The sequence below is a fragment of the Mizuhopecten yessoensis genome, unplaced genomic scaffold, assembly GCF_002113885.1.
Source record: "Mizuhopecten yessoensis strain PY_sf001 unplaced genomic scaffold, ASM211388v2 scaffold6625, whole genome shotgun sequence".
Taxonomy (NCBI): domain Eukaryota; kingdom Metazoa; phylum Mollusca; class Bivalvia; order Pectinida; family Pectinidae; genus Mizuhopecten; species Mizuhopecten yessoensis.
The window spans coordinates 179,566-191,618 of record NW_018406643.1 but is presented as its reverse complement, the minus strand read 5'-3'; the positions used below and the strand labels follow the sequence as shown (position 1 = coordinate 191,618).

General features: G+C 37.8%; 1 protein-coding gene across 2 annotated transcripts in view; it reads right to left on the bottom strand.

Annotated features, from left to right (window-relative positions):
- The window catches only part of LOC110452343, a 28,861-nt gene extending 17,625 nt beyond the window's left edge, over positions 1–11,236 (bottom strand). For both annotated transcript variants that reach the window (XM_021500800.1, XM_021500801.1), the window contains exons 1-2: positions 10,986–11,236; positions 4,510–4,575 (exon numbers count right to left, since the gene is read on the bottom strand). In XM_021500800.1, coding sequence (XP_021356475.1) covers positions 4,510–4,575; positions 10,986–11,080 — 161 coding nt within the window. In that variant the 5' untranslated portion in view covers positions 11,081–11,236. The remainder of the gene's footprint in view (positions 1–4,509; positions 4,576–10,985) is intronic.
- Positions 11,237–12,053: the final 817 nt, after the last annotated feature.

The following is a 12,053-nucleotide window of genomic DNA, read 5'->3' as shown; positions in this document are numbered from 1 at the left end:
TCACAGATTCTCAAGTAAAACTAAATTAAAAAAATGATCTTTAGTACTCCGTCTGCCACCTAAAACGAGTCGTTAATATGTCTGTAGTGAATAATTAGCCTACATGTATATATTAACATAAAACCTCGCCAACGGTGAGATTTGTACAACCTGCTACAAATTTATTTAAAATAGTTGCCATCCTTTTCATTAGTTTTTACTTTTACATGTTTAAGTTTTGGTAACAATTACAGCGTTGTTGTGGCACTCCGAAATGGACTCCGGACTCTCGTTTATGTACTTCCTAATATGCCGGTATCCAATTATACCGCTTGGTTGACTGAAACAAAGTAAACTGATAGATGCTAGTTGCTGTCAGCGCGGATCGAACGTATCGGTATTAGTTTATATAATGTGAAGGCCTAAATATAATTTTAACAATTCCAACGGCTGGAGCATTTCGTGTGTTGTGTTTGCGATTCGTCAATTCAACGATAAAACGTTATTGATGGAATAGCAATCCTACAATCGTAGTCATTTGAGCGATTGATCCAGTGCTATTCGATATATTATTTGAAGCGGAATACCAAGCGTCATATTGACAAGAATAAACCAGCGTCATCACCAAACCACGTGCTAATTTATTTTAAAAAAAATGTTTGTTTGATTATTTATTTATTTTTACCTTTAATGCTGCTTATATTTAAACCTTTACTTATTTGATAAAGTGACATGTTCATTTGACCTTTTGCAGGACTTGATGCTATTAGTTCATATAGTTCGCAAATCAACGCATATATAAATATAAGTTAATACACCGAATGCATGCCGTTTTGACATTAGTATCAATGATTTATAAATAGGGAAATAGTTTTTACGTGTGTTCGAACTTTGGCTAATCACACGGCTTCTTTTTAATGGCCACAAAATATGCTTTAGACGGAGTCATAGCGTTCACGGTAACTCATGTTCTATTTATATACAGTATGATGCAAATACATGACTTCCCTGCAAGACCTCAGAGGTTCATAGGATTACGGGCAAAAAAAACCTCAAAGTAATATTAGCAATTTGCATCAAAGATTATCCTTATTTGATTTATAACGTTATAATTAGTTACATAATAAGTCCTACATGTTCACTGGTGCATGAGAAAGAAACAAACTGTGGTCATTTTTTTTTTATAGCGTATCAAGGTCAGATTCTTTAAAGGAAATTTAATTAAAATATTCATAATATTGTTTCATTTTTTTTTATTATTCTGAGTAATAGCACTACACAAAGTCAACAGATCGTCACTCCTAAAAAACTCAAAATGGATTTCCTCATTCCTTCCGCAGTTTCTACAGATTCCCTCGCACTTCCAATAACTACAATAGGTTTCCTCATTCCTATCGCAGTTTCTACAGATTTCTTCCCTCTTCCCATAACTACAAAGGGTTTCTCATTCCTTCCGCAGTTTCTACAGATTTGCTCGCTCTTCCCTTAACTATACAGCGTTTCTTCAATCCTTCCGGAGTTTCTACAGATTGTCTCGCCCTGCCCATAACTACAAAGGGATTCTTCATTCCTTCCGCAGTTTCTTCAGATTCCCTCGCTCTTCTCATAACTACAATAGGTTTCCTCATTCCTATCGCAGTTTCCAATAACTACAATAGGTTTCCTCATTCTTCCCTCAGTTTCTACAGATTCCCTCGCTCTTCCCATAACTACAATAGGTTTCCTCATTCCTATCGCAGTTTCTACAGATTTCCTCGCTCTTCCCTTAACTATACAGGGTTTCTTCAATCCTTCCGGAGTTTCTACAGATTCTCTCGCCCTTCCCATAACTACAAAGGGTTTCTTCATTCCTTCCGCAGTTTCTACAGATTTCCTCGCTCTTCCCATAACTACAATTGAATTCCTCATTCCTCCCTCAGTTTCCACAGATTCCCTCGCTCTTCCCATAATTACAATAGGTTTTGTCATTCCTTTCGCAGTTTCTACAGATTCCCTCGCTCTTCTCATAACTACAATAGGTTTCCTCATTCTTCCCTCAGTTTCTACAGATTCCCTCGCTCTTCCCATACCTACAAAGGGTTTCTTCATTCCTTCCGCAGTTTCTTGAGATTCCCGCGCTCCTCCCATAACTACAATAGGTTTCTTCATTCCTTCCGCAGTTTCTACAGATTTCCTCGCTCTTCCCATAACTACAATTGAGTTCCTCATTCCTCCCTCAGTTTCTACAGATTCCCTCACTCTTCCCATAATTACAATAGGTTTTGTCAGTCCTTCCGCAGTTTCTACAGATTCCCTCGCTCTTCCCATAACTATAAAGGGTTTCTTCATTCCTTCCACAGTTTCTACAGATTTCCTCGCTCTTCCCATAACTACAATAGGTTTCCTCATTCCTTCCGCAGTTTCTACAGATTTCCTCGCACTTCCCATAACTATAAAGGGTTTCTTCATTCCTTCCGCAGTTTCTTGAGATTCCCTCGCTCTTCCCATAACTACAATAGGTTTCCTCATTCCTTCCGCAGTTTCTACAGATTTCCTCGCACTTCCCATAACTATAAAGGGTTTCTTCATTCCTTCCCCAGTTTCTACAGATTTCCTCGCTCTTCCCATAACTACAATAGGTTTCTTCATTCCTTCCGCAGTTTTTTGGGGGGAGATCCCCCACACCCCCCTTACAGGATGGGGAAGACACCCTCCCGTACCCTCCCCCTACTCGCGCTACGCGCTCGGCAGCACACCGTTGACTTTTGAGAAAAATTTCTCGGCCCCCCCCCCCCTTTTAGGAAATCCTGGATCCGCCCCTGTATTCCCCCTCTCATAGGCAAACCCCAGTCTAGACAACAACACATTACTTGTCTCACAAGCCATATTCAGAAGCATAACTTGAAGCCGGCAATGAAAGTGTTTCATTTAGCCATTTACAATTCATAACAACAAAAGATATATGATATCTATGTTTAAATACTTCTCGTAAGCAGGAAAACCTCATTTAATTAAAATATAACGCGTAATAATGGTAGATAAAACAACTTATGATGTATGTTTATCATTGTTCGTGATGGAAAATGCTTTCAGGTGTCTGACAAAATTATGTACGATCTGTTTCCTGTTGGCAGTAAGTTATGTTTGAAACTAAATTATGCACGTTTCGGTGACATAAGAGCCGACATTAAATTAGAGAAAACTTAATTATTTCAAAACAAACGCTTAAATTTCTTTTGTTACTTTATAATTTACACATTCTATCGTAGTTTTTTTGTAATACTTATCCCTCTTTATTTTAATAAGCAGCACATGTGCGTGTATCATGATATTGTATACATGGTATAGTATATATTGAATATGTAACGAGGATATCGACGGTAAGAAAACGGGGGCGGGGGGGATATGTTTATTATCCGTCCTGGGGGGCAACGTAACCTAGATAATACAATGCCTTATTTCAATCGTCAAAAGAAAATTATATTACTTTTTTTGTGCATTTGGATTATATAGAAAGAAAGAACGAACGAAAGAAAGACTACCTTTTTATGTTTAAAACAATGTCAGTAGTTTGACCAAGTCTGAACCTTTCGCAGCAAAGAAAGTATTCTATATCAGAATAGACAGTTCTACAGTCGACTATCGGGTGTCAGTCAACAGTGCAACGAATTAACTCCTGATATGGTTATTTTCCGGAATTCGATTATAAATGTCCGTAATTAATATACACCAGCTAGAAGGACTCCAGTCTTTCGAATGAGTGCTTCCCTATGTAGACTCGGACAATCGGTGTAAATTAGCTTTCAAATATAACATAACTTATAAATTCAAAATACATGTTGGTACTATTATAAAACTCTTTTAAAAGGGGATTAAAATGTCATAGTAAAATCATAAGATATATATCTTCACCATTTTGTTTAGACAAGCAAGACATTGTCCTTGTTGGGAATGTACAGGTTTACGAACATAGTGGTCGAGGTTGACCTTCCCATCAATCAGTGGAACAATGAACGTCGAAATAATTGCATCATAATTCATATTAAACTTGTTTGAACCCGCGAAGTTTACGGGGTTCATTTCGGGCCTCATTGCTCTCCCGTCTCACGTGACCTATCACCAGACCGGAACCCCTATGTCTCGTGGAGAGTAAAAATTGGTCGTAACCATGAACGATGTATTTAATTGATCGAGTGTTTATTTGTTTGTTGTTTGTGTTTTTGGTAGGCTTCTTCACAACAGATAAGGTCATACGACGATGGTGATTAGGAGTTTAAGCTATTAGCAATGTATATACCTGTCTGACACAAGGAATACGTAGTCAATATCGTGTTTATACGATTACTTATATACATTTCAATGAGTTTCCGTTGCTATAAGAAATAACGCAACTCTGAATTAATTAAAACTGTTGAAGTTTTCAATATATTTTCAGATTTCTGACTTGTTTCTTCTTCAGATTTAAAGTTTAGGATATAAACTTACAAATCGATATGGTTGTCAAATAGATTCATATAGAACTTCAATTGTTAATTTTAAGTGATAACATACCCGTACGACAGAGTCATCCCGGAACGGACTTTATTTGCTCCATCCCTTTTCACAGAAGTTGTATGACTGAAAAAGAACAAGAGACGTCCCTTATTTATGTATTGTAGCTTACAAAATAAAATAAAATATTATCTGATTAAAACAATAACTAGAAATGTTTCTGTTTAAGAAATGATGCCCCGCTCCCACACTTAAGAGTTATAGCAAGGTCACAGAAGCCAAGGTCAAAGGTCAAGGTTACAAAAAGTCCTGAAACGTGCTGTACCAAAATCTGGCACGTCATTAAATGACCGTAGCTGTTAATAGGACGTAAAGCACAAACAGACAAACGTGTGAAGTTACTTGACCCTATAACTTCAGGACTGACCTAAACGCAAAATAATAAACAAGGTCATAGAGGTCAAGGCCAATGGTCAAGGTCACAAAATGTCATACAGCATGTTCTACGCATAAAGATGAATCAGCATGCGAAGCTGCGTGACTCTATACAGTAGCTCGCTACTTCGTCCATAACTGACCTTGACTCAACAATTCAACCGGCCGGAGGTTCGGACAACGGTTTTACTGAAGAGGATTGAACTATTTTGGAAGAAGCACTATAGTATTCGAACTACAAATCGACTACACCCGTAAAATAGTCCGGCGCGCTGTCCACTAGACTATATCACCATACATCTCTCTGCAGAGAGAGGTCAAGTTCAAGTTCTTTATTACCTTCATGGTCCAGAGGTATGGCGCTAAGTTGTTAGACAGCAAGCTTAAGTCACGCACAAATTGAAAAAGAAACTCGCATACATGTATTTGGAATATGCAGTCCCGCAGTTGTAGGGTTATTGAATCTAGATGATACCGACATGCCCAACTTTAAATAGCTAATATTAAATGATAGTGTACGTTTTTACGTCATAGATAAATTAGGGTTGAGTAAAGTAGTCTGACCTCTTGACCTTTCGTAGAGCTAACATGTAGTTATTGCTATATCTACATATCAATATCTTAATATCTTTACACATATTTCCTTAGCATAATATGAAAGCGTGTTTCAACTTTTGATGAAAAGCTGAATTCGAATCCACTTTAAGTTTGTAGATTTTAAATTTAAATTAGAAATAGCTAAAAAATGTTTAAATATTAAGATAATGAAATTTGTTTTGTAAAGATTTCAAATAGTTATAAGAAGAACATTTTGAATTCAAACATATTTTCGATTTTAGGATTATTTAAGCTGAAATAATCAAAACAATAAATTGATTTTGTAATGTTTTAGACATGTAATGCATGTATCATAAATAAAACATCAAAAATAAACAAATAAAAAAGTTGGATTTGTTAAGTGTGCCAGGCACTGTGCTTACAGTTAATATTTATGACTGCAATTAATGAAAATTGGTATATAATAAGCGATTGGGTCTTCTTTATCTAACAAACCTCGAGGGCAATCTTAATTTTCTCCGTATTGTGTTTGACGTATACCTGTCACAGGAAACCTGGAGAATAGTCCATCAACGTCACACCATCACTCATGATGAACTCATTATACGATCAGTGAGAAATCTGTATGTATTCTACACTAACTTGTTTCTGTATAATAATACAACGAAAACCTTGAACATATATATTAATAACAAAAAACTGAAAATCATTGTCTGAGACATTTTATATGATCCACGCTAATGCCCTTAGTTATTGTCTCGTGATACTTAATATCATATACTAGTACAAATAATAAAACTTCATACTTTGAAATTGTACGCAACCCTTTGAAAGCGCGTAGTCCCTCTGAGCGTTGCATTTCCTCAAAGGAATCATTTCTTTTTTTAAATTAATTTCCATAAACAAAAGTTTGAAAACTCATCCAAGTGATCAACATTTTTAGAGTTTACTTTTCCCCCAAAACAACATCCATATTCACGGAGCATGTGTGTATCCTATACTGGTGTATCCCACTGGAACGAGGGAATGACGCCAGCCTTCATAGATTATTGATTTTATTGGTGCATATTTACACATCTGGGTGACTGGATTTCATAACCTATTCTTGGTGGTGGAAGATAAATACTGAGTGTACATGTTCCGAATTTGAAACAACAAATGTACCTGTCACCGCATCACGACACTCCTTACCCTAAAAATTATCTTAGATATTCTTAAATGTGCTAGAGCTAGATTTTGTTCTATTCTATTTCATTCTATTTTCTAATTCTTCCATTGCTTCAAGACGATTTCTAAACATAAATTCATGCATATTTAATTGTTCCAACTGTCATTTGAGGAGGAAATATATAAAGCCCTTATCAAAGACGTTCGGTGGCCTATTAAGTCACGTGACCTGTCTCTCCGTCACAACAACAGGCGCTCGTCGTCGTCTTTAAACGTCACTCCGGCCCATGACCGGAACAAGAAGACATGCCTCGTCAATCACAACGTTGTTGACAACTGACCAGTGTCCAGTTATGTCTGTCACTCACAGCATTAATGAGACTCCTCGCTTACCTCTATATGTATATATTGTACTACAGGACATCCTAGTGAGTGCGATTTCATGTTTTAACTAATGGGGATATACGTACATAGATGTCGTGATTTTTGTTACGACCGTATATGTACTTACCATATTTAGTAAATACAGAAATATTATGTACATAGTTGATAGCAATTAGGGTAAAGTCTGTAGTCGTGATATGTCAGAAAGCTGTTGTGTCATAGGACAAAGAATACCGGAAAAACGAGCTTATGTATACCTGATATGCACAATCGGCCAAAACAATAATTATGAAAAAACACAAATGAATATATAGGTAAATTATATAGGTACTATTGCCATCCTGTCTTCGTGACGTACCGTAATCATTCCACTAATAGGTCACGCGATGTCAATTACAAACGAGAGTGTCACGCCAACGGGTAAGACAATACTGATACCGTTTTGATTGTTTATATATCCGTATTTTTATCCTGACTTTACCACTATCCCGTTATCGGGTTTTCCCGTCATTTCTCGTGAAACATTACGGAAAGCGCCGGATCTGATAAAATGTTTTATTTTTCCAAAGCATGTCGGAAAGGCCTGAAAATCACGGACCCATAGTCAGGATATAATTGGTCGACACAGTGCAATAGGTTGGTTTTCTTCAGGAGCTTATTTGTGTTTTGGGGGCGCGGAAATCTTGAAAAAATGATCATCATCACTCCAGTTTTATACAGTTTTGTCAATCGTTGTCACAACGGTATCCCAAACACAGTCGTCAAGATTTTGTTACGTTAAATCACTTGAGAGAGATATGACCATGTCACTTTATTTGCCATAAAACCCGACCGTAGGCAAGTATTCAGCCCCAGGGTCCATCCAGGTTGATAATAGCGCCATAGAAAACAATCACATGCATAAATAACGGCCATTTGTCTTTGTTATTATGATCACAAAACAATACTTAATGTTACTGTGGGGTTAAAAGTCATAAGGAAAAGTGAAGCCGAACCAATAAGGAGTGCACCATATCCGTTCAATAACACCTGACGTCACGGTGAGGTTTGAAATACGGATACTTTTCAGGACACAGATAAACGTATGATTGTATATTATGTGTCTAGTATTCACAGGGCTTTATAAGTCCCAGTACCTGCGCATGTCCATCATGACGTGTGGAGTAGGACTTCGGCACATATGATCAGGAGAATCTTGGGCATTGACACCTGAGTTTTTGTGAAAATAAACCGCTTGATATATCAAGCTAGTATTTTTCTATTATATTTTCTTTCAAAATAAAGGCAGAGAAGAAAGATTACATAAGGAATCAAAGCTGTTTGTTTGTGTGGGTCGTAACGTCCTTGTAACAGACAGAGTCCTATGAAGAGTTAGACGGGTGTCTAGGGAAAAGAAAGAGAGAGAAAACAGATCCAAAATGTTGCAATTTTGGCCTCTTCAAAGTCCTCCATGTAGAATACACTGAAGAAAACACCTGATTCTACATTAGGGGAGGGAGTGTTCAGTACTTCGGGTAGAGATCCTGTAGGGTATAGTTGTACTTAGGGGGAGGGGGCTATAAAGACAGGGTTTCTAAGGGGTGGGATACCAGATGCGGTGATTCCTATGGGGTTTGGAGGGGGAAGGAGAATGAGTACTAAGACTGGGGAGAGGAGAAAAGGGGTAGCGGTACAAGGATGGTGAAGTGCTGTGGTAGGATATATAAAAAAACAATGGATGGGAAGATAATTTTAGAGGGTGACGCACTGTGGGTCGGGTTTGTGGGGGTAGGGATCCAAAGAGAATCAGGACACTAAGCGTAAAGATACCGAGTTAGACAGTAACAGGGGGCGGGAGAATTGGGTGACGGGAAATACTTAGTGGTTATGTAAATGTTCTACCAGATGCAGTCATGCATATAATAGTTGATAAAGAAGCTTTATGATTTATGGATATGTTAATTCATAATTACATATACATCAGTCAATCACGACATTATGCTGGGATAATCAGCCCTCTGTACTGTCACCAGGCCGTTAACGTGGGGAATTCGAGTTTGACTTAGTATATAAGAAAGCTGTCCATTGTGTGCTTTAATGACAAAGGGTTTATAATCCAAGTATCGAATATTCATACGACCAATGGCTGGTTAATGAAAACATATGAAAAACAGGTGAAATGTTGAAAGTAATTTAACAGCATTGTCGTCGAACCACTTTTTATGAATTATCGTACGTTCGATTTAGAACATGAAATCCCGAACTAAAAAAAGTCATAAAATGCTTTTGTATGTGATAATTAATAAAGATGAGTTCAGGTATCCGAGAGTCCGTGCACTCATGTTTCCCAATCGGTATTCTGCCTATCAAACCTTCACTGGATTTACTCCAGCACTGGGAAATAGCCATTATTCAGTCCGTTATTTCCGATCCCGACCTTTCCCAACCCTAACCCTTTCCGTTCCAATTTCGCGAAATATCAGGCAGCCATGGACACTTCATAAATTCATTTTATGAAAAACCTACCACAGTTACAAAGACTACATTTTTCTAATGAAAACCAGATCATTTTCCTGGGATCTCATTTTGAAAAATCGACAGCTGTTGTTTTTAACTTGAAAAGAATGTTTAACAGGGAAATTAAAAGGAGCAAATGAGTACAGTAATAATACACTTCGCGTGAATTTGAATGTCTGTTGGTCATTTTGACCGTACATGGTACTTGTGCAGCACAAAAGTCGCCATGCCTCGTCAACAATAAAATTAGTCACGATTATGTTCTTACGGTCACATATTATCAGATATATTTATCACACGATTCGACGGGTTTAGATGGGGATGGGGGTTTATATTGTTTAGCTAGAGAAAACAAAATGGTTCGAGATCTATTAGGATATACATTCAAGCATGAAAGAGGACGGAACCACTCTTTTAAAAAATCCTGGATCCGCCAACGAGACTATTCTATTATGTGTTCACGCCAACTGCAAAATGTATTATAGGGACTTTTATTGAGTCAATTTGTTTGTTTAAGGATGAACAGCACATCTACGATAGAAAGTGGGGTAGGACGGTAGATGTACCTTCAGTAGAGAGACGTAGGTGCAGAGGGGATAAACGAGAGGGGGACCTTATGCAAGTCTAGGGGTAGCAGCAGAGTTTTGTTTAAGGAGGGGATTTGTTATGTTAAAACTCTCTGGTGTTTTTTTGAGGCCTACGCTGAGTGTGAATGTTTTTAAATAACTTTCTTATACTAGTATTGCTTAAAAGTACCATTCTAAAATACAGTGAATTGTTGTATAGCGTCACTAGAATTATGAAATCGCTGAGCATGCCTTTTACGAGAAGGTGTTGCAAAGCCATTGAATTCAAACAAGTGCATTTGAGGATTTGTATACGCACATGCTATTGCATATTTGCTTACATGGCATATATATGCCTGACGCCACCTTCACTTACAGACCCCTTCCAAATGTTACGAATCCTGCCCTTGTGGTAAATTATATATATTTCAGCTTGTCAGTTGTCATCTTCTCAACAGTTTAATGAATCGGACAAAGAAATGTTTATTTCTCTACTATGCCCGTTGTTATTATTTTTGTTATTAATATTCTCCATTTTTTCGTGTTCATATTTTATTATAAAAAGTCAACTCGTACAAATAGCGTGCCTTGTTTGCTGTCACAAGAAGATGTCGTCCTTTTTTCGGTGATGATGTCACACGTATCGCTTGAGTTGGTTGAAGATTATGCATTTTACCGTCTTTGTCATATGCTCAGTCATGCGTATCACGTGTTCCCTCAATCAAATATCATCAAGAGGATATAAAAGATATTAGAATGACAAAAACAACATTATTATATGTTTATATGAAAGAAAATCAACCAAAATTTCTACGTTGAAAACTGCATGGCATCTCTCGTAAAGTCTCACATATGGTCAACAGCTTAATGCAAAATATCAAGAATGTATATAAATAGAAATTATTAAGGCGGATAAAATTAACGCCTTACCTGTCGTGATGATGGTGATGCGAGTGGGTGTGGTCAGGCCCATGGGCCCTAGATCCCAGCACCACAAACAAAAGGGCGATAAGAACGCGCACCATATCTTTCTAAAATCCCATATATAAATGTAAAAATATCCCTGGTAGTCCTGTCCACGCTTATTGTGTAGGACCGGAGCGAGCTCTTGTCTTTAAGTCTGTCAAAATACCGAATGTCTGTTAGCCTGCCTACCTGTGCTTGTCGTGACGTCACATTGCCCCGCGGCGACGTTAGAAGACCATCCATCATGGCGTACAGAGGTACATGTATATATATACGAGGATTATAGACACACAAACACTCTCATATGCGTTTATTGTCAAAACATGCAACTATATTTTTCTGTCTTGACTCACTCGGTAGTTTCGCTTGACCGAAGTGCACATACATCTCGCGCGCTTGACTAGTAACTCGGAAGCCTAAGGCGATTTACGTGTCGTTAACTATATACTTTATAAGGTACTATCACGGACTTAAACAGAACACAGTACCTATGATCCGAAGGGTTTTAAATAGATNCAGGAAGGCATGGAAAGTGTAAGAAAAGTGGTCGTGGATTTAGCAGGAAACTGATGTCTGCAAACAAAGATATGAACCCTCCCCATCCCAATCTTCTTCAGTCTCCCCTACTCACATCACTGTGCTCCATCAATCTCCTTGCGAACACGTGAGCCCCATCATGGCAACGGTGACCCTTTTCATGATCCAGAAGATGCCTTGCCTAGATCCTTTCTCCTATATCTCTGTGCCCTTTCGACTCTCGTCTTTGCTCACGACGTAATCATCGACACAAAAATAGCTTGAAGTACTTTAGAATGTGGACGTGGTGGCCTTTAGTCGTGTTAAATTATTAGCAATTTTTTAAAGTAAAGATAATTGAGGTTTTAATTAGAGAAAGTGGTGACAAACAGAAGCCGGCTCAAAACAACCAAAGCATATCCTGGTCACAAGCACCAAATAGACCAATTCTATAGAGCACAAAGAAATCACATGACCATGGTATTTAAGCGTACTAAAACGAAATGAGCTTACCTG